General features: G+C 43.2%; 1 protein-coding gene across 3 annotated transcripts in view; it reads right to left on the bottom strand.

Annotated features, from left to right (window-relative positions):
* Positions 1 to 7,733: 7,733 nt before the first annotated feature.
* Positions 7,734 to 24,500, bottom strand: part of TSPAN12 (tetraspanin 12) — a 315,531-nt gene continuing 298,764 nt past the window's right edge. For all 3 annotated transcript variants that reach the window (XM_073619812.1, XM_073619814.1, XM_073619815.1), the window contains one exon: positions 7,734 to 8,733. In XM_073619812.1, the coding sequence (XP_073475913.1) occupies positions 8,431 to 8,733 (303 nt within the window). In that variant the 3' untranslated portion in view covers positions 7,734 to 8,430. The remainder of the gene's footprint in view (positions 8,734 to 24,500) is intronic.

Genomic DNA, 24,500 nt, shown 5'->3' with positions numbered 1-24,500 from the left:
TGAGATAGTAACAATAAACATCTGCCATCGTAAAACCATATAACATTTTAATTCTGTCATGGTTGGAGCCTCAGGATAATTAAACCCATTAATAGTACATGGCATGTAATAAAATGTCTTACCCAAGGATAATTGGTATCATAAAAGCCATTTAGGCCTGATTTGACCTGCAAGAGACCCCTGTCCAACTCACAGTTTCAAAATCCACACATAATTCATAATATTAGACATGACCAAGCTACATTACTAGTAATTATATATTTGAATGTGGAAGAAAAAAAACTGAGCACATCAAGATCACACATGACTAGGTGTCACAGTCCCTACCATGCCTTGCAAATGGCCAGGCGTGGTTGTGCCCCAAGTGGTTCATGGTGGTATTGAACCCATAACCTTCCATTTGCTGCTCCTGTTGCTTTACCCCTGAGCCACACCTCAGTTCTCTATTCAGCCTGCTTTCCAGCTATGCCTAGTTCTGCATGAAGTACTGAGGGCGATCGGTTGGTATGGACAGGTGACAGTGTCAAAAGGAGAGTGCCATCATCCCTGAATAGCATGTATAGTCAGAGAGGTAATTTAGTGGGATTTTGTGGGCGCCAAAAAAGTAATTTTAGACAAACATCAAAGTAAAAAGTATAAATGACATTTTATTGGATATAAACAGAGTTTTAAAAAATTATGCTGGCTATGCATAATATAGGACCAACAGCGTTAGATATCAACATAAAGAATAAAGGGTCACTCAGCACTATAGTCCCGACATTCCACTCACCCTATCCTTTCATGTGACAGATACTGGTCCCATGGCCCCTATCCGGGCCCACCTGGGTCTACTCTCCCCAGTACAGCACAATGTCTGTTCTCCTACGTTTGGTCTTATCGTCAAGGCAGGTAATTATTTTATCATGAGTTGGCATTTGAACATTTTAGCTCTGGACAGTCGCTAACATCTTCCCTTTTCCCCCAAATATATATATATTTTTTGGCTAATATTTTGATGGATCCTAATTGTATTGTATTTTATTTTGTGCAGTGATATTATCCAGCTTGGTCCCTCAACACATATCCCCCGAGGATGCCCCAACGGGCGAAACATGTCGGGACTATAGTGCTGAGTGACCCTTTATTCTTTATGTTGATATGTATCGCTGTTGGTCCTATATTATGCATAGCCAGCATAATTTTTTAAAACTCTGTTTATGTCCAATAAAATGTCATTTATACTTTTTACTTTGATGTTTGTCTAAAATTACTTTTTTGGCACCCACAAAATCCCACTAAATTACCTCTCTGACTATACATACTGAGGGCGATATTCTGATTGTACCTGTCACTCCTGGTTCAGCTGAGGCAGTTTATACAATCTGAAGGCTTTGTCACAAGGGTGAGCATACATCTCTGCACTATGGACTCCAACCAAGGTAAGCCATTACATAATGAACTGACCAACATGGAGTCCGCAGAGATGTACAAGATGCTCACCTCCCTTGTTTTGCAAGTCTCCAGCCTGGGTCAGACTGTTTTGGAATTGCAGCAAGAAGTTATGTTATTTAAAGGTACAGCACGCCCAGCCCTGGAACCTGCATATCCGCAACCGTTTGTTTTGATGCCTGAGAAGTTTGATGGTAATCGTGCATCCTTCTTTTGTTTTAAGATGGATTGCAAGCTGTTGTTTGCCCTTAAGCCTAGGACCTATGTCACCAACTATATAAAGATTTGCGCTTCCATCAACCTGCTCACTGGACAATGCAAAACATGGGCCAATCAGCTTTTACAGGAAAGGAGTCCAGTTTTTGACAGCTGGGAAGAATTCATGTTTGCTCTGGACTCTCACATTCCTGTTTCTAAGAAAACCAGGGTTCCCAAGTCTGCTCTCTGTTCTCCTGGCCTATGGGTTTCCAGGGACAGGAATACCCTGTACAGTTACGACTCCAAGCCATCCCAGTATGTGCCAAGCTATGAAGCTCTAACCCCACAAAGCCAAGACGCTCCTGAGGATACACACACACCTAACCTGGAAGATGTGGAACCCATGGAGATGGGGGCCATCCGGTCCAAGCTACCTAAAGGTGAAAGAGAGCGAAGGAGAGACTATGGTCTTTGTTTCTATTGTGGAGTAAGAGGGCACCTTATTTCTCTCTGCCTAACTCATCCACCGCCAAAGTTTCAGCAAGTGGGTACTACTAGGATCCTTCCTGTCACCCCTGAATATTTGCCTGCTATCCAGCTTGAAGTTCCTGTGCCCCAGTCTGACATCCCAGTGCCTGCTACCCAGTCTTATGTTCTGGTACCTGCTGCCCGGTCTGATGTCCCTGTGCCCATGTTCCAACTAGAAGTTCCTGTGCCTGTGTCCCCACTTGAAGTTCCTGAGCTGGTGTTCCCACTTGAAGTTCCTGTGCCGGTTTCCCCGCTTGAAGTTCCTGTGCCCCCGCAACCTCCTGACTGTACGTATGCCTCGAATGGCACCATAGTCCGTAAGCAGTACCTGAAGATTTGCGAAAGAGCCTTGCAACGACGAGCGACGAAAGTCTCCCCAGTTGGAACTTCTAAAACAAAGAAAGCCCAAAAGAAATAAGGCTGTTCCATGCTATGAGGGCATGCCTAAGGGGAGGGAACTGTCACAGTCCCTACCATGCCTTGCAGACAGCCAGGCATGGTCGCACCCCAAGTGGCTCAAGGTGGTATTGAACCCATGACATGCGGTTTGCTGCTCCTGTTGCTTTACCCCTGAGCCACACAGTTCTCTATTCAGCCTGTTTTCCAGCTATGCCTAATTCTGCATGAAGTACTGAGGGCGATATTCTGATTGTACCTGTCACTCTTGGTTCAGTTGAGGCAGTTTATCCAATCAGCTGGGTATAAAACACTGCCTCACTCGGAGGGCTTTGTCAGTTCATTGTTTCCTGTTTTGCCAAAGGTTCCAGTATTCCTGTGTTATAGTTACAGCGGTCTAAGACTGACTCTGGCTTCTGACCCTGGCTTGTTTATCTTTTATTACTTCTGGAATCCCTGACTATGGCTTTACCTGGACAATCCTTTGGCAAATTCCTGTCAGGCCCCCGTGCACAGATTCACAGCCCAGGCAGCTTCTTACCTTGTTACCGTGGACTGTGTGTATTTGCATTTCTCTGTGCACTATGGACTCCAACCAAGGTAAGCCCTTAGGCTATCGTATACAGAAGACGAGACAGCTGTCTTCCACCTCCTGGGTGACAGACCTATCTCAGAGATGTCATGTTTAGTATCTCTGGAATAGAAATTCCATGCTGGACAATAATATACCAGTTCCCCGAATGCAACCTGTACATATTTGAAAATAATATCTGTATGTAGGGAGTGGCCACTGCATGGTCATAAACCTGTGACATCTCATCATCCACCTCTCCGCTTCTTAAGTAGCCAGATAATTTCTGGCAACACCTTCATCGTGGACAAGAAAAGAGTGGCTGCACCTACAGTCAATAGATCTGTCAAGACTTAAGAGAGCCAATGTACCATCTTGCTTGTTCATTGGACTCTGCAGAACCGGGACTTGATGGGTATTTTTTCATTCTTCAACCTTTTTTGTTTTCTGTTGCATTGTTGTCTCTTTTCCCTTTATTTTATTAAATGATATTTCAAAATTGTTAATATGGTCTCTAACGCAGAACTTAAAGAATCCCTGTCTCTTTGAAGTGCTACTACATGGTAAATCTCTGGATATGCCTGTCTGTGGTGACAGTGTGTGTTACAAACGTTTATTTTTAAGTTATAATTGCTATTGCTAATATTGTGAACCTTTGATATTTTTCAATAAAAATATCTGGTGACAGAGTAAAGGGTTAATTGTGTAGGTAACCAAACCCAGTGACAATCCCCCTCAGTCTGTTGGTTAGATTGTAGTCCAGTGAGCTGGAAAATCTTTGTGCATGGTGAGGTTGAGAGCGCCATTGTCACATATCAGTGGCAGTGTGGTGTAAGGTTGACCAGTCATTTTTTACAAGCTAGTAAAGGTGGCAGTGGTCTGATGCCATGTCTATCACAAAGGAGTAAAGGAGGTAGGACAGTGGGCAATATGATAGAAATAGGAAGTATTAAAACGTTTATGATGTGTTAGCAACAAAGAACAAAGTACAATAAAATGCATGAAAGGCTACTGTTTATAGGTACAGTGGGGAAAATAATTATTTGATCCCCTGCAGATTTTGTAAGTTTGCCCACTTACAAAGGAATAAAGGGTCTATATTTTTTATCATAGGTGTATTTTAAATGATAGAGACAGAATATCAACCACAAATCCAGAAATAAACACATAAAACAAATGCTATAAATTATGTTGCAGTTCAGTGAGTAAAATAAGTATCTGACCCCCAAACAAAACATGACTTAGTACTTGGTGGAGAAACCCTTGTTGGCAAGTACAGAGGTAAGATGTTTCTTGTAGTCGGTGACCAGGTTTGCACACATCTCAGGAGGGATTTTGGTCCACTCTTCCTTACAGATCTTCTCTAAATCCTTAAAGCGTTTGTAAAGGTGTTTTTTTTTTTTTTTAAAAATAACAAACATGTTATACTTACCTTCACTGTGCAGCTCGTTCTGCACAGAGTGGCCCCGAACCTGGTCTTCTGGGGTCCCTCGGCGGCTGTTTCAGCTCCTCCCCGCAAGCATTCACCACCTTAATGCGAGCTCCCTCGCACGGTGGTGAGTGCTTGCGGGCGCGCTCCCGTGATACAGCCGGCGGCTATAGCCGCTCGCTGTATCACTCGGCCCCGCCCCCCGGCGCGCCGCGTCATCGGATGTGATTGACAGCAGCGCGAGCCAATGGCTGCGCTGCTTTCAATCCATCCACTGCAGCCAATCAGCGGCCAGGGTGAGCGGAGGAACAGATGTCGGGAACGCGAAGCTGACTTTCGAGGCGTCAGGTAAGTAAAACGGGGGGGCTGGGGGCGGCGGTTCTGTCAGAAGTTTTTTCACCTTAATGCATAGAATGCATTAAGGTGAAAAAATTTTTACCTTTACAACCCCTTTAAGGTTTCTTGGCTGCCTCTTGACTCAAAGTTTCAGCTCCTTCCATAAATTTTCTATAGGAATAGCCACCTCCCACCCGGCCACTGCACATATATGGCCGAGTGGGCGATTCCTCCTTCTGAGTGGACTTCAGGAACATCCCTCAGAAGGAGGGGTATCACGCGTGCGCATGTCCGCGCAGCGGTGCAATTCCAATGCGCTTGAGTCACCCGGACACGGCACATCTCCGATCGGAAGGAGGGCTCTGTGATTGGCCCACCTGATCACATGATGGCTGTGTCCAATCACAGCCATCATGTGATGTAAATGGAGAGGAGAGCGGAATGCTGAAGCCAGCCGGTGATCAGTGAGTATGAGCTTTTTTTACAGCTTTTTACACACTGATGACCGGCCCAGTGTCCCCACACATGTAAAATCACAATGTCCCCAGAATAGTGTCCCCACACACATGTCCCCACACAGTAAAAACACCTGTCCCCCACATATGTAACAGTAAAATCATATGTCCCAATGATCATCTGCACACATATGTCCGTGATCATCTGTGCACATCTGTACATGATCATCTGCATACATATGTCCATGATCACACAAACCTATACAGGCAGTTATGAACACCCGAGTTACGAACGACTACTACTTACGAATGGCCTCAAATGCCGGTCACTTGTGCTCGATGCTGGTCCTGGATACCGCCGGACACAACCCATACTGCAGTATTACATGTACTGCATGGCCAGAAGAGCCTCAGATAACATAACAAGCGCCCGGAACATCCCACATCCATGCACAGGCGGACATTACACTTACGAATGCAGTGTTCCGACCGGATATGTAGCAGAATACATTTTGGCTTAAGAAGAAAAGGGGCGAAAGTGCCCAGTATTGAAGTGGTTAAGGTCTGGAGACTGACTAGGCAACTCCATGACCATAATATGCTTCTTTTTGAGGCACTCCTTTGTTGCCTTGGCGGTATGTTTTGGGTCATTGTCATGCTGAAAGACCCATCCATGACCCATCTTCAGTGTTCTGGCTGAGGGAAGAAGGTTCTCATCCAAGATTTTACAATACATGGCCCCATCCATTGGCCCCTCAATTTGGCAAAGTCAGCATGTACCTTTAGCAGAGAAACAGCCCCAAAGCATCATGTTTCCACCTCTGTGCTTGACTGTAGGGATGTTGTTCTTAGGGTCGTAGTCAGCATTTTTCTTCCTCCAAACACGGCGAGTTGAGTTAATGCCAAAGAGCTCAATTTTGGTCTCATCTGACCACAGTATATTCGCCCAGTACTTCTCTGATTCATTTAGATGTTCATTGGCATGACTGTACATGTGTCCTTTTGAGGAGGGGGACTTGCCATGTTTGGAGGAAGAAAAATGCTGACTGTGACCCTAAGAACACCACCCCTACAGTCAAGCACGGAGGTGGAAACATGATGCTTTGGGGTTGTTTTTCTGCTAAAGGTACAGGCTGACTATGCCGCATGGAGGGGCCAATGGATGGGGCCATGTATTGTAAAATCTTGGATGAAAACATTCTTCCCTCAGCCAGAACACCGAAGATGGGTCATGAATGGGTCTTTCAGCATGACAATGACCCAAAACATACCACCAAGGCAACAAATGAGTGGCTCAAGAAGCACATTAAGGTCTGGACAATGGCCTAGTCAGTCTACAGACCTTAATTCTATAGAAAATTTATGGAGGGAGCTGAAACTTCGAGTTGCCAAGCCAAAGCCAAGAAACCATAAAGATCTGTAAAGAAGAGTGGACCGAAATGCTTCTTGAGATGTGTGCAAACCTGGTTACTAACTACAAGAAACGTCTTACCTCTGTGCTTGCCAACAAGGCTTTCTCCACCAAGTACTAAGTCATGTTTTGCTTTGGGATCAAATACTTATTTTACTCCCTGAACTGCAACTTAATCTATAACATTTGTGTCATGTGTTTTTTTCTGGATTTTTGGTTGATATTCTGTCTCTATCATTTAAAATACACCTATGATAAAAAATTATAGACCCTTCATTTCTTTGTAAGTGGGGAAACTTACAAAATCTGCAAGGGATCAAAAATTTATTTTCTCCACTGTATATTTCTTTAACAAGTTTTATATGTAATTATAAACGTTATTTCCCTTAAAATAGAATCATTATTTTTCTGATGTGGCTAATAAAGTGTAGAAATAAATAAATCATCTAAATGTCTCTCAGCTACACATGTATCAGTAAATATATTCATGTCTGAAACATTACCGAAAGGCTAACAATTTGGGTCATCTGGCCTTTATCATAAATAGAGGCAGATAACCAAACACTAAATTGCTTATAGTTACATAAGTTAGACTGACGTGAGGCTTGAGGGGACATAAATGCAAAGTATACTGCAGTGAATCTGCTTTGCAGCAAATGTTCTATCAAAATTAGGTTAAACTCATATAAGATGTATGATTCATTATAATATGTCTGAAGTGGGGCTGACCTAAAAATGTATTCTCATTTACTAGGAAATTGGGCCAAAAGGGATCTGAATCTGGTCAAGTCGTGAGGTTATGGCGCACATATATTCAGCATTTAAAGCAGAGCTCCAGGCAATTGTCAAATCTTGCATTTAGTTCACACATTTGTTCACTAAATTAAAATGCTTAGTCTACACTTTGCACTGTTCCATGCATACAATTACACAAATTATCATCCTTTGCACAGCACAAGTAAATAGGCAGAACAGGGGTGGCTGAGAAAAGTATACAGTATATTTGCACCTGAAATCCCAAGGTTATGCACAGAAAGAGAGTTGGGAGATACAACACACAAAGTTCAGCCAAAGTTTGGGCATAGTTCTGAATGCCAGACTGAGGATACATAGGGATAACTGCAGACAATGCAGACAGGCATAAGAGAGTCTTCCTTCTTTGGTTAAAAGAAGATGTTCAGCTTTTGGAGCCCTGACAGTGGCAAAGACCAGCTTTTCAGAAAGAAAAATTAGGCATTCCTGTGTTCCTCTTTAAATAATTTAAAAAAAGCTGACAAAACAAATGCTACATGGACAATACAGACATGTAAAATAGGATTATTCTATTATTAATATACTATCTATTCCATAATGGCATTTTGATCACGTGGATCTCAGATAAACTCTTCCCATTTGATCTGTCAGTGATAGTGATCATCACAATAGAAGGTAGAATAAATGATACATTCAAAAAATAGTGTCAAAGTGACATATTGGCCAGTGTGTAAGCTCATATGGGTCACCTAATACTAAAATCAGTAGATCAGTCAAATCTTGCTGTACCAACTCATCTTTTTTTTTATCAGGGTTCAATTATTTACCTGTCTCTTGAGGAAAGATGCACACTTTACATAAATATAATTCAACTGTATAATAAAACCATTGGCACTTGCACCAACACAGCAAATGCAACCAGTTAAAGTTCATCCATTTCAAGGTATGTATTAAATCCATTGGCAGTAGTTCTTTGATCAGAAGTCCTTGACAGGTGTGGTTGTAAAGTGTCCACTGGATGACATTGGTACTGTGTACTTTCAAGGTTCAGAGGTATGATTTGATCTGTTCTGGGATCTTTCCGATCATAATACAGAGCCCATAACAAGGTAATAGTGAGGATCATTGCTAGAATCTGGGTAACACCAATAGATATTCCTAAAAACCGTAACACTTGCAGCTGTTTTGTTCCTCTCAAGAAGCTGTACATTTTTCTGCTGCAACCCTGGAATAAATAAGACACAAAACCTTAATTTTACAATCAAAAGAGAGTATTGCAATCAGTACACATGTAAAAAGTGAAATGGCAACAGACTGCAGCTAACATCTATGACATCATTATCATAATTTTTCCTACTGGAAACAGTGAGCAACAGGTCTTCCTAGAAAAGGTACATGGAAGTCTTGGTTTCTATATAGAAAAATTATTTTAACATACGTTGACAGAAATAGTCTTAAAGTGTGTCAAGCTTAAAACATTTTTCCTAGTTTTGGACAGAGTGTGGAAGGATTAGAAATAGAGTCAAGTTTTTACTGCTCTCCAGGGCACCATTAAATTTCCCTAATGGGGTCACAGGCAGCAATGAAACAGAACAGAAGTTCTAACACCCTTCTACTCTAAAAACAAAAAAAAGTTCTCTGAAGCTGTATTTAAAGTACCTTGTTAAAAATATATGTTCTATTCTACATATTCCTATATATTGTGTCCCTCAAACTGCAGTATATGTGCATAAATGTGATTGTTGGCGTTAACATAATCTGCCACCCAAAAGAAAGCACAATGTGGAGCTGACATGTTTCCCTAAGGGGTTCCTAAAGTAGGTGACCCCATTGCCTATGTTCAATTAAATATAAATTACTTTCAGAGGTATGGTGTAGAACCTCCAAATATTTTAGCCAAATTAAAAAAAAAAGCTGTAGAACACTGTAAACATTATTAATTCCATACATGAAACTGATCTAAATGTTTCCATTATTCCAAAAATACATAAGGTAGTGATATTATGAAAATAATATTCGGCAGTGCAAAGTCCCAATGTATGTATACTAAGTAGTAAGAAGCTATAAGGGATATGAATTGAATAATTCAAAAAATACAGGGATGCAGAAAAGGCTGAAGAATCTTGTTTATAAATGAACAGTAAGACCTAAGCTTCCACACCAGAAATAGACTTTCTATATTAGTTCCATTATTCTATTATCCCATAAAGTCACTGCTGCAAGGAATCTAGATACCTTATTGTATTATAAATTTAAAAGTGTCACCTATTTGTTTGCAGCTTGGAAAATATAGTATATAAAACATGCAAGTGTTTTTAATCTACATTGCCTCAAAGTATTACATTTCTGCCATCATAATATGCTTGGGATTTTTGTTGTCTTATCTATAATTAGATCTTAACATTTACAGAGGAGTATACTATAACATAATTTCTTGCATTCTCAAGTGTAACTGCTATTGCTAATAAAGCTGAAGAAACAAGCTGCAATCTGAAACCCTGTTCATGCAACTGAAAAGATAATTAGTTAAAGGCTTTGGTGCAACAGTGCAGCTACAGCCTTTCTGAAAACTAGAAGCCACAAGCAGAACTGACACTGTGCTACAAAGAAATTCTAGCTACATACATTAGATATATAACACAATCTAACCGTTGAGTGTGCGTGTTTCTTTTATTCTTTACACCAACATTACATTTTATGCTGATGTGACAAAGAACAGACATGCTTAGGTCTTACCTTAGCTGAGAACAGATTTGATTAATCCAGCCCTGACCTTTTTCCCCATTTATGTTTTCTAGGAGGTGTCTGTTGTTACCCATAGGCATGATAATCATGGTACCATCCAAATGAAATTTGAGATAATCATCTCATGTCTGGGGGTAAATTAAAATGGCCACGCTATGGACGGCAAAATGTTTTTATATTCTTAATAAGCAGAAAAAAGAGCTTTGGAAAGCCCCCACTACAGCTGCAGGCAATGTGGAGCAATTCAACCCAAAATTCAAAGCAGTAGCTGTTATTCAAGTTGTTTTTATGAAGCCCAGCTCCCCTGCTACCCATTCTAGTGGGGACTCAGTAGCCTTCGATCTTACAAATCTCTGATGTAAACACAGAGCAGGAGTTCTAGAAGGGTGAGTTGGGTGAGTAGAGCTACTGAGTGAGTTGACTTAAAGAATTTCAGTGCATCTTCTCAGAACCTGCTGAAGACAAATTGCTCCACAGAACCTGCAGCAAATACCAAATTGCTTTGAAGGACAGCAGTTGCTGCCAGTGTCAGATCTTGCCTCATCCTCCTTTTCTTATTGCATATTCCTATAGACCAAGGAGACAGCACATGATAGTGATGGGCCACTGGGAACGTGTAAAAGGTGCAAGTGAGTGGGCAAGCTTTGAAACAACCAATTTTTCCACCAGAAAGGCCTGGCATTTGAGCATAATGGAGGTGCATGGACATGGCTGTAGGTATCTAGGTGCCTGCATTTTATATATGATAGCAGTTTTTTGTTTTATGTTCGTGACCATGTTACTATAACTATCCTGCATTTCAATAGATGGTGTTTTTCGACTGAAAGTGAACAAGTCTAACTTGCATGTTTTTTCTTATAATAATATTTCATTGCAGTGCACAGCATGCACTTTCATTTTTTATTAGGTAGCAAAAGAGAAAGTTGTTACTGTTAATAACCACTCAGTATTAGAATGTAATGCTGAGTGCATAGAAAATAAAATTGACATCACACACAAAGATGGCACAATTATTCTGACCATCAATGGAGAACATTACAAAAGTCACAAAACAAAGATCTCCAGACCTATTATCTACTCTTATTTTATTATCTTCTAAGCTTTATGAATAGATTGGAAGTCATGTGACCCACAAACACCTTGAGATATTAGTGAAATTTGCCATCACTCAGATTATCTCAAATCTCAGCTCAAGTTTAGCTCACTCGGGGCATCAATATGACTGAATTAGGCAACAATTGAAGAGGAGAGGCTTGCTTACAATCTCTATAGGATATATAATTTTCATTATTCCTTTGCATTGTTACATTCATATATCTTGGCTGTATACCAGTTGATGAATAAGTTGGGATGACATCCTGGGCCTGATTACTAAAGTAAATTGACAAGAACAGGTAAAATCACTGGTAAATTTGCAGTGTGGGCTTGCATGAGTATGCAGATGCAAACACGCATACTGAACATGATCTCTGAGTCTATGTAGCTGATTGTACACTGATGTTCAGTGTATACAATGTGATCCTAGTTTGCCCAGCTTCTTTAACATTCAAATATTACTGCTTTTGTGATTCTTTACACTAAAAAAAAAACAAGTGTCAACATTTTACTTGACAAATTAAAGTGGTTGTAAAGCCTAAACATATTTTACCTTGATGATTTCCCTGAATGAAAGTAAAAATGTCTCATATGTGTATCACCCCCTTGCCCCTCTTATACTTACCTGAGCGCATTCTCGATCCCACTCTGTGCCCATCTGTAGAGGCTTTGTCCTCTTCTCCCTGCTTTCACAGTCTTTGTCTGGCTCCTCTTGTGATGATGGAGTAGGGGAAGGAGCCTAGCAATGCTATCCGTGTTTAAGCAAGCCCGCAGGTGTGCCGCAATAGGAAGCAGCTTCCTACAGTGGCACACCGAGAAGAGCAGGAGCCAGGAGTGCTGGCGGGGGGACCTGAAAAGAAGAGGAGCCATTCTGTGCAATATTGTCCAGAGCAGGTACATTTAACATGCTTGTTTGCTTTTTAATTTGACTTTACAAACCCTTTAAACCAATGAAATTTGACTGTCTTGCTAAAACAATTAAAGTAATAAAATGCCCATTCACAAAGCAAAGCAGCTGGTCAAAAAACGGCATGCTATGCTGTTGGAGTAAAAAAACATTGATATTGTAATGGAAATGTGTAAGTTCTGTATATAATTGTATTGTATTTTGTATGTATTGCACATTGCCCTCACTGTGCACACAGCACTAATAATGTTTTCAGTAAATGTTTACATTCTTTCGAGTCCTGATTAGAATTAGCCTGCCTATGTAACGCCCCTTGTTACCATAAATGTACAATTGTAATATTAATGTGATACCTATGTAATCATGTGCATAAAAACCTTCAATTGCGTCATAATAAAGCGGAACAGTAATTTGGAAAGATGCTGAGCGTATCTTTTGTGTCTGTTCCCTACTGCAGTAGTTATTATTAATTTGGAACCACTAATCAATATGAGGATAGGAGTTGCCTATCATCAATTTAACGGAGTCAGCATGGCGAGCCTTGCCTTAGGAGGGGATTCCAGGTGACCCTGAGTATCCGAAACGAGGAGCTTGAGACGATCCGGGAATTTCTGATAATCAGCCGGCTGAGGTAAGCCTTTTGCTTACATTTGAGTTATCAGACTTCCTTGATCGGTAAGGCATTTTCGGGACAAAGGGTACCTATTTTACTCCCCTTAATCGAACTGTATTGATTGGTGGTTATATGTTATGTTGTCACTGTCTATTGTTCATCGGAGTGTTATAGATAAGAAAGGGTAGAATAGTGCTGTTCACAGGTATATGTAGTACATCTGCTAGATAAAGTAGTTTAGAGGTAAGAGGGTATAGGCACACGTAGAGAAGAGAGAAGACTGGCCAGTCATTATGGGCATTGAATTAAGTAAGGGAATGAAGGGTAAGAGACCCTCCAAAATGCCCAGCGCAAGAGGAGCGTTACATATGAACCAAAGGTACGGTTCCGCCTATACTGAGCCCCTAGATTAATGGTTAAAGTGGACAGGGATCCACAATGGGTAACTGGGTTACCAAAGTCCACAGGGACTAAGAATCATGCAGAGTAAACAGCTAGAGAAACAGCTATGTGAGCAGGGTGGATCAAGGGTGACATTAGAACTAGACAGAAAGGGACATTTTCATGTTAAGTTGTGGGATGAATTTGGGATCAGGCACTACAACTAGTAAAAGTCAGAAACAGAGAAATGAGAGGTAAAACAGAATACTTTATATGTTTTCAGAGAGGGAAGATGGGATGAGCACTCTGGCTGACCGTCTGATCATAGAAGCTAGATATAAAGGATTTCTGAACAAAATAAGGAATGCAGAATTTAAGGCAGGGAAATATTAAAGAGTTAAAAGAAAGTGAGAGAATGATATGCATGTGTTGTGTACAAATGGGAAAAATGTAAGCGATTTTAGAGAGATATTGGTGTATGTGTGTGCGAATGCTGGGACCTTTAGTTCTATTGCTTGTGTGTGTCATGTACGCAGATGTGACCCCCTCCTTTGTGCTCTCATGAAAGAAATGTGGCTGGGATGAGAGGTTAGTGATTAGCTGGAAGGACACCATTGCCAATTTCTGTTTTTTAGACAAAACATTTATAACAAAATGTGCCGGGTTAACGAATCTAATGGTAAACAACATAATCACAATTATTTTGAATCTGTTTTCCAAAGATGGTAAAATGAAGGTTACATTTAACCGTGTATTGCACACATTGAATATCCTTTGATAGTGGAAACAGTGCATTTAAAAAAGGGAAATTAAGTAAAATTAAGTAATAATGAGTATTAATTTCTAATATGAGTTTAACAATTATATAGATATAATGAAACTGGTTTAGACAACCTTTGGTTGGAAATGAAATCCAGGTTATTGGGGAAATTTGTAATGAATGGGATTAGTTTAGATTAAGATAACAATTTTTGTAATTTTACGTTTATACAATAAGCCCTTATTGAGAGAAAAAAAGATTAAGATGAGGTTGTTATTTGGAATAAAGCTGCCATAATATTTAACAAAGCCAAGATGGATGGAATACATAAGAAGTTTTTCTACAAAAATTAAATTTCAAGGTTCTTGATAATAACTTGATGTGCGGTCCATGATGTGAGAGTTATAATAAATAAAAATTTAAATATAACAGACCCATCACATCAAGTCCACACACCCTGTTAGGATAGATGCCACCTGCAGCCAGTTGTTTTATAGTTTTTGATGCTTTCTGGTCCATCATACAGATTCTTGGTCCTTTTGTTTTTACTTATTTTTATTTTTGAAATCCAAAGCAGAATGTGTGGATTGTGAAATGATGTGCCCCTTTTTCTTGTAAGTGCAGTGGTATAAGCAGAAGAATAGTTTTGGATTTATGGACATCTCTGTATGACCGCAGGGTATTGTTATCATTTATTATAATATTGCCAGGAAAAAGTTGTCTTTTGAAACATGAAACTGGAGTTCTTACACAAACAGCATGATAGAAAACAAGCTAGTGTAATATATTTATGGAAGCTGGACCCAGTAATAAATGGTTCACCCCGATATATCAGAGCTGCAGCTTTTATGCAAAGGTGCTATTAGACAAAGTTAGATATTGTTTTGGTCAAACATTTAATTTTTAATGGTCCGACATTCTGTGCAGCAAATGTTTGTCTAATGAAAGGTTTAAAATATGAGTTTGTTTATGTACAAATCTAACAATGAAAAATGTGTACATTTGAATCCAGCCACCTTATTGCCTCTATTGGAGGAGGCTGGAGACAAAGGAAGACACGTGTGTTAAATTGATGGTGTAGGAATCAGCTGCTGTGAGCCCCGTGCAGGACACACTCCCTGAAGACCCAGATATTACATTTTTTGTAGATTTGAGTATGCAGTTTATCACCCAGAAGGATACTCTGTATTCAAAGTCATTGGATCCTTTTTGCCCAGCTCAAGAAGCAGAGCTCCATGTTTTAGCAAAGCCCGTGAGCTATAAAAAGAGTGTATATTTATATAGATAGTCGAGATATAGAGAGCTTTTGGTTACATTTAAAGGGCCAGAAGTTTGTTTTTACTTCGGCAGGTAAACCAACCAAGCATGCCAAGTTAATTTGATCGGCTGTTTTCAGCCTTCCAGCTTCTTGCTGAGGTAGCCATATTAACTTTCACACATGGAAGCAGACCAGGTGACTAAGGATGCTGCATTTACAGCCCCGGACACTTGATGGGTCTGTGCAACTCTCAGATTCCACCCTAGTTCTGGCCCAGTATAGCTGGGATTAATAATTCAACTTTAAGGACCCAGAACGAGAAGAACAAGTGGTCCACAGGGGGCAACTTCTTATGAAACAGGACTTTGGAAAAGGTGATCATTTATGTCTGCCAGCCACTCTTTTCCCTCCAGCTTGACACATGGACCGTGTCATCAGTCACAAGCAGTTATGGCTGCCTTAGTAAATGAGCATGGGATAGAGCCAGGGTTCTCCACAGTTGTTTTTATAACATACCACTTCTTGTTTTACCTGTTACCAAAGGTGTTACCAAAAGCTGAACATCCCTTCCAGAGATTACAAAAAGATATATCCAAATACCCAAGTCAAGATCTTACAAGTATGCATTTTGTCTGTATGGACATGTTTTTTGGATGTCCAGTGGCAAATGCTACTGCAAAGGCCACAGTAAAAAGTGTTAGTTTGTAAGTACAGAGTGCAGAAAGTACAGAGAGTAACAAAAGAAATATTTTTTTTATAGGAGAGTCCTTACTAGAAGTTTTGAGGTTTTATTTTTACACCCCCTACTGTCTACAATGTAGCGGACAAAGTAGAGTAAGAAACTAGAAAACTTTTGCCTGAATGTTTTCTTATATTTTATGAAGCCCCTAAGGGGGATGTTGGACTCTCTCCCTATGGGATTTGGTTTGGGAGTGTGTTACTCACTTGCTTATACTTTGTCTCAGCAGCTGAAGTCCTCCATTCGGATCTCACGGAGAATGCTGATGATCTTTTAAGGTTTTTTACAAACTCATTTATGTGTTTTCTCCCTAATTCCAGATCCTAAAAGTTTGGAAGGATCTAAAACTAAAGCCAGGTGACTTTTGGATTGTTAAGAGACATTTATATATAAGGAAATGTTTGGAGACTCAATACAGCGTCTATTTCATGTACAGTTTTTGCAAAACTTGAAGGAAAAGTCACCTGGATCCACACCAGACACTGCAAAAATGACTAAATTAAAGAAATCTCTGTGTTTGATTTGTTTCCCTCTTGTGATCACAGTCTAGGGTACTTTTTGATTCAATTACTTTAATTGTAAGGGATATATATATATTTGAAAAGTAGTTTAGCCATGTTGAAGTCATATTTTGTCTTTTGTACGTTTTCCATTTTATGTAGAATTGTCTGTGTTTACATATGCTGATAAGTCAGCATGCCAACAATTCAGCTAGAAGGCCATTCTGGCCACAGGAGTGTACAGCCAGTAATCTGTAAATATGTCTTATCAATCATTTGTTTTTCACAATGAAAAGTCATTTTGTAATGAAAAAGTTGCTCAGCCATTATTTTCTCCACAATGGAGTTTTTTTGCCTCTTTGGCCAGGACTACCTCTACCTAAGCGTGTGGAGGTTCCAGGTTAAAGGTGATAGCAGGTATGGTTAGTGATCAAAATATTGATCAAAAGAGGGGAGACTGTAATGGAAATGTGTAAGTTCTGTATATAATTGTATTGTATTTTGTATGTATTGCACATTGCCCTCACTGTGCACACAGCACTAATAATGTTTTCAGTAAATGTTTACATTCTTTCGAGTCCTGATTAGAATTAGCCTGCCTATGTAACGCCCCTTGTTACCATAAATGTACAATTGTAATATTAATGTGATACCTACGTAATCATGTGCATAAAAACCTTCAATTGCGTCATAATAAAGCGGAACAGTAATTTGGAAAGATGCTGAGCGTATCTTTTGTGTCTGTTCCCTACTGCAGTAGTTATTATTAATTTGGAACCACTAATCAATATGAGGATAGGAGTTGTCTATCATCAATTTAACGGAGTCAATATTTATCATTGAAAACCTGTTCAGAGACAGAAGTGTATGCGCTTGTGTATATGTGCTGGCTATGGTCAAAGTGGACTTCTTCCACATAAACTGGTAAAGAGGTATTTTGAACCTCATACTCCTTCACTAGTGGTGGAAAGCCAAGTTAAAAATGCACCAATAATTCTGGCTTGGGAAACAAGAAATAGTTTAATTCATAGAGGGATGCATACCACTGCTTTAATATTATGTGTTATATCCAATAAGTTGAATTATATAAGAAACTGCATGTTAGGTACAAAAAAAAAAAAAAAAAAAAAAAGAGAGATCTTTCTGAAACTCCTGCGGAGAAGTTTTTGCTCTGCTTAGCTTAGTATCGTCCACAAAAACAGAGATTGAACTGTTTACCCCATCCTCCAGGTTGTTTATGAACACATTAAATAGGATTGGCCCCAGCACAGAACCCTGGGGACCCCCACTACCCACCCCTGACCATTCTGAGTACTCCCCATTTATCACCACCCTCTAAACTCGCCCTTGTAGCCAGTTTTCAATCCATGTACTCACCCTATGGTCCATGTAGTTTGCAAAAATATCAAAGCTTTCCATAAAATCTATAGACATGTACCTTACTATATCCATGATTCCAAACAGATCTATTGCTTCTGTCTTACAGCCTTACAGACTGTAGGTCATGACACAGCAAGGAGTTAACCAGCTGATCTCATTAGCACACACCCTGCATCATCCACCCTCCCACTCCCAGCTGCACGTTTTTTTAATGAGATGCAATCAATCAGTGATAACCCTTCTCACTAAATACACAATATAAAATCAGATTGCATAGTGTATGGCCATCTTTATACAAGTACATAGGAGGGCGTGGACAGAAACACTCAGCTATCAAGCCACGTTCACATCTCTGCATAGCGGGAATTCGCATTTCCACATGCGTGTTTTCTTTTTTTAGCGAGGGGGGGAGGCTTTTTGGAGCATTTTCACTCATCACACATAGGGCAGCCCATCCACCTGAATGGGCTGCCCTACATGCAGCAATCGTCCCAAAGAAGCTTCAGAACTTTTTTTTAGAGTGGAGCTTGGTGCGTTTTTACTGTGATTTTTGGTACAGCACATTTTTGAAATGCAAGGAAACGCACAGATGTGAATGGAGCCTCATTGTTCTTGTGTTATCGCACCAATTTCACTTTCAGGCCCCATTCACATCTAGTATAGTGGGAGCACACATTTTGTTGCTCGTTTTTCCTGTGACATGCATACACAATTTAAATGGGCTGTGTTATATGTGGTTTGGGCTGTGCTATATGTGGTTTATGGGACATGTTGGCGTAGGTGTATAAAGGTGGCCATACACTATACAATCTTATTGTACAATCTCCTTTAGGTTGCCATCAATTATATAGTGCAAGGGCCTGCTTGATTGAATATAGAGTGATTGGCTAGATAGGGGTTTCCTCCAATTATATAAATTTGGTAAATCTAAAGGTAATTGTACAATAAGATTTTATAGTATATGGCCACCTTTATGCACCGAAAATTACTAGTTGTGCTTTCAGTGCCATTAATTGGTAATGGCACACCAAACACAGAAGCACACACACATTTTTCCATGTGAAAAAACGAGTGGCAAATGCTGCAAATGTAAAAAACATGCAACCCACAAACCGCCAACATGTCCCATAAGCCACATATAGCACAGCCCATTTAAGTCAGCAGGCTGCCCTATGCAAGTTACAGGAAAAACAAGCCACGAAACATTCGCTCCCACTATGCTAGATGTGAATGGGGCCCGAAAGCGAAATTGGTGCGATAACACAAGAACAATGAGGCTCCATTCACATCTGTGCATTTCCTTGCATTTTAAGAAATACACTGCACCAAAGATCGCAGTAGAAAACGCACCAAGCTCTACTCTAAAAAAAAGTTCTGAAGCTTCTTTGGGGCAATTGCTGCATGTAGGGCAGGCCATTCAGGTGGATGGGCTGCCCTATGTGTGATGAGTGAAAATGCTCCAAAAACACCTTCCCACATCGCTAAAAATAAAAAAATAAAAACACATGTGGGAATGCGAGTTCCCGCTATGCAGAGATGTGAACGGAGCTTGATAGCTGAGTGTTTCTGTCTACTCCCTCCTATGTACTTGTATAAATATGGCCATACACTATGCAATCTGATTGCATATTGTGTATTTAGTGAGAAGGGTGATCACTGATTGATTGCATTTCATTTAAAAAACGTGCACCTGGGAATGGGAGGGTAGGTAGGAGGGTGGATGATGCAGGGTGTGTGCTAATGAGACCAGCTGGTCAACTCCTTCCAGTGTCATGACCTACAGTCTGTAAGAACGTAAGACAGAAGCAACAGATCTGTTTGGAATCATGGATGAGGACAGTAAGGTATGTGTCTGTAGATTTTATGGAAAGCTTTGATATTTATGCAAAAAAAAGTACAGGAATGCTATAGTGGTGCATAGGGGAGCTGGAATTTCATTGCAAGCTTAAAGCTAACCCCTGGAAAACAACTATATACACTTATATGGGAGCTGTTTCACCTGTCAAAGGTACAAAGAAGAGAGGGGACTCAGGACTAGAGTGTCATGTGACTACAGATTTAGGTAAAAAAAAAGCATTTAGGTTTATTTTAATTTTTTTTATTTAAAGACAGCAAATATTTAGAAGAGGTGGGAGGAGGAGGGTATGAGTGGCAGGCAGGAGGCTGGAGAGGAGCTTTATTACAGTGCAGCTTGAACACCTCTCTATCCTAGCCTGTGAATGGACAGTCGAGGAGCAGCAGCAAATGAATATTGTTATTTCTTTGCTTCTATCAACATTGTTCTTAATCATAGTCAGATTGCCTCAGAGAACTGCAAAAAGATCTGCGTTTGTTATTTTTTTTACAAAGGTGGACTTGAACCTCCACACCTCAAATCACCCCAATTCCTGTATTTTCTGGTTTCAGATCACCATAATTCTTCCACCTTCACACCTCAGATCACCCCATCACTGTATCCCCTGAACGCCTGTTCCCCTCTGTAGCCCTCAAACCCCCCCCCCCCACACATACACACACACAAACACACCAGTTCCTCTCTGTACCCCCTGCACATCTGCCCCCCTACACATACAACAGTTCCTCTCTGTACCCCCTGCACATCTGTCGTACCCCCACCACACAGACATCAGTTTCTCTCTGTACCCCCCTGCACATCTGTTACCCCCCCACACACACCAGTTCCTCTCTGTACCCCCTGCACATCTGTGCCCCCCCACACACATCAACTCCTCTCTGTACCCCCCCTGCACATCCCCCCCACCTCTCTGTACTCCCCTGCACATCTGTTCCCCCCCACACACATCAGCTCCTCTCTGTAGCCCCCTGCACATCTGTTGCCCCCCACACACACGTCAGTTTCTCTCTGTACCCCTCTGCACATCTGTCCCCCCCCACACATCAATACCTCTCTGCCCCCCCCCCCCCAACACACACATCAGTTTCTCTTTGCTCTGTACCCCCCTGCACATCTGTTCCCCCCACACACATTAGTTCCTCTCTGTACCCCTATGCACTTCTGTCACGCCCCACACATCAGTACCTCTCTGTACCCCCCTGTACATCTGTTCCCCCCACACACACATTCCTCTCTGTACCCCTCTGCACATCTGCCCCCACCCCCACACACATCAGTTTCTCTCTGTATCCCCCTGAACATCTGCCCCCCTCCACACACACATCAGTTCCTCTCTGTACCCCCCCTGCACATCTGTCCCCCCCCCACCCACACACATCAGTTCCTCTCTGTACCTCCTGCACATCTGCCCCCTAACACACATCAGTTCCTCTCCGTACCCCCTGCACATCTGTTCCCCCCCACACACACATCAGTTCCTCTCTGTACCCCCGGCACATCCGTGCCCCCACCCCACACACATCAGCCCCTCTCTGTACTCCCCTGCACATCCCCCCCCACACACCAGTTCCTCTCTGTATTCCCCTGCACATCTGTTCCCCCCGACACACATCAGTTCCTCTCTGTACCCCCCTGCAATCTGTCCCCCCCCCCCACACACACACATCAGTTTCTCGCTGTACCCCCTGCACATCTGTCCCCCCCCCCACATCAGTTCCTCTCCGTACCCCCTGCACATCTGTGCCCCTCACACACAATTCCTCTCTGTAACCCCCTGCACATTCCCCACCCACACATCAGTTCCTCTCTGTCCTCTCCTGCACATCTGCCCCCCCCCCCCACACACATCAGTTCCTCTCTGCTCTGTACCCCCCTGCACATCTGTTCCCCATATACACATTAGTTCTTCTCTGTACCCCCGTGCACATCTGTCCCATCCCCACACACACATCTGCTTCTCTCTGTACCCCCCCCGCACATCTGTCCCCCATCACACACATCAGTTCCTCTCTGTACCCCCCTGCACATCTGGTCCCCCCCACACACACATCAGTTCCTCTCTGTACCCCCCCCCCCCACACACACATTAGTTCCTCTCTGTACCCCCCTGCACATTTGTCCCCTCCCACACACACACACATCAGTTCCTCTCTTTACCCCTCTGCACATCTGCCCCCCCACACACTTCAGTTCCTCTCTGTACCACCTGCACATCTGTCTCCCCCACACACACATCAGTTCCTCTCTGTATGCCCCTGCACATCTGCTCCCCCTCTACACACATCAGTTCCTCTCTGTACCCCCTGCACATCTGCCCCACACACACACATCAGTTCCTCTCAATACCCCCCCTGCACATTTGTTCCCCCCACCACACACACATCAGTTCCTCTCTGTACCCCCCTGCACATCTGTCCCCCCCCCACACACACATTAGTTCCTCTCTGTAACCCCCTGCACATATGCCCCCCCTCGCACACATCAGTTCCTCTCTGCCCCCCTGAACATCTGTCCCCCCCCCACACACACACACACACACATCAGTTCCATCTCTGTACCCCCCTACACATCTGTCCCCCCCACACACACATCAGTTCCTCTCTGTACCCCCCTGCACGAATGCCCCCCTCCACACACATCAGTTCCTCTCTGTACCCCCTGCACATCTGCCCCCCCACACACTTATCAGTTCCTCTCTGTACCCCCTGCACATCTGCCCCCCCACATCAGTTCCTCTCTGTAGCCCCTGCACATCTGTCTCCCCCACACACAATCAGTTCCTCTCTGTACCCCCCTGCACATCTGTCCCCCCCCCCACCCACACACATCAGTTCCTCTCCATACCCCCTGCACATCTGTTCCTCCCCACACACACATCAGTTCCTCTCTATACCCCCCGGCACATCCGTGCCCCCACCCCACACACATCAGCCCCTCTCTGTACCCCCCTGCACATTCCCCCCCACATACCACACACATCAGTTCCTCTCCGTATTCCCCTGCACATCTGTTCCCCCCCACACACATCAGTTCCTCTCTGTACCCCCCTGCACATCTGTCTTCCCCCCCACACACATCAGTTTCTCGCTGTACCCCCTGCACATCTGCCCCCCCCACACACACACATCAGTTCCTCTGGTTCCTCTCCGTACCCCCTGCACATCTGTGCCCCTCACACACAATTCCTCTCTGTAACCCCCTGCACATTCCCCACCCACACATCAGTTCCTCTCTGTTCTCCTCTGCACGTCTGCCCCCCCCCCCCCACACACACACACATCAGTTCCTCTCTGCTCTGTACCCCCCTGCACATCTATTCCCCATATATACATTAGTTCTTCTCTTTACCCCCGTGCACATCTGTCCCATCCCCACACACACATCTGTTTCTCTCTGTACCCCCCACATCTGTCCCCCCTCAAACACATCAGTTCCTCTCTGTACCCCCCTGCACATCTGCCCCCCCCCCCCACACACACACACACATCAGTTCCTCTCTGTACTCCAACCCACACACACACACACATTAGTTCCTCTCTGTACCCCCCTGCACATTTGTCCCCTCCCACACACATCAGTTCCTCTCTGTACCCCCCTGCACATCTGCCCCCCCCCCCACACACATCAGTTCCTCTCTGTACCACCTGCACATCTGTCCCCCCCACACACACATCAGTTCCTCTCTGTACGCCCCTGCACATCTGCTCCCCCCCCTCCACACATCAGTTCCTCTCTGTACCCCCTGCACATCTGCCCCACACACACACACACATCAGTTCCTCTCAATACCTCCCTGCACATTTGTTCCCCCCACCACACACACATCAGTTCCTCTCTGTACCCCCCTGCACATCTGCCCCCCCCCCACACACACACACTAGTTCCTCTCTGTAACCCTCTGCACATCTGCCCCCTCAACACACATCAGTTCCTCTCTGCCCCCCCTGAACATCTGTCCCCCCCACACACACATCAGTTCCTCTCTGTACCCCCCTACACATCTGTCCCCCCCACAGACACATCAGTTCCTCTCTGTACCCCCCTGCACGAATGCCCCCCTCCACACACATCAGTTCCTCTCTGTACCCCCTGCACATCTGCCTCCCCCACACACATATCAGTTCCTCTCTGTACCCCCTGCACATCTGCCCCCCCCACATCAGTTCCTCTCTGTAGCCCCTGCACATCTGTCCCCCCCACACACACATCAGTTCCTCTCTATACCCCCCTGCACATTTGTTCCACCCCACACACACATCAGTTTCCCTCTGTACCCCTCTGCACATTTGTCCCCCCCCCCCACACACATCAGTTCCTCTCTTTACGCCCCTGCACATCTGCTCCCCCCCTCCACACATCAGTTCCTCTCTGTACCCCCTGCACATCTGCCCCCCCCACATACACACATCAGTTCCTCTCAATACCCCCTGCACATTTGTCCCCCCCACACACATCAGTTTCTCTCTGTACCTCTCTGCACATCTGTCCCCCCCACACACATCAGTTCCTCTCTGTACCCCCCTGCACATCTGTCCCCCCCCCACACACACCAGTTCGTCTCTGTACCCCCTCCCCCCCACCACACACATCAGTTCCTCTCTGTACCCCCTGCACATCTGTTCCCCCCACACACACATCAGTTTCTCTCTGTACCCCTCTGCACATCTGTCCCCCCCCACACACATCAGTTCCTCTCTTTACGCTCCTGCACATCTGCTCCCCCCCTCCACACATCAGTTCCTCTCTGTACCCCCTGCAC

The sequence above is a fragment of the Aquarana catesbeiana genome, linkage group LG03 (assembly GCF_042186555.1).
Source record: "Aquarana catesbeiana isolate 2022-GZ linkage group LG03, ASM4218655v1, whole genome shotgun sequence".
Taxonomy (NCBI): Eukaryota; Metazoa; Chordata; class Amphibia; order Anura; family Ranidae; genus Aquarana; species Aquarana catesbeiana.
The sequence above is the reverse complement of the archived record's forward strand: the minus strand, read 5'-3'. Positions and strand labels throughout refer to the sequence as shown.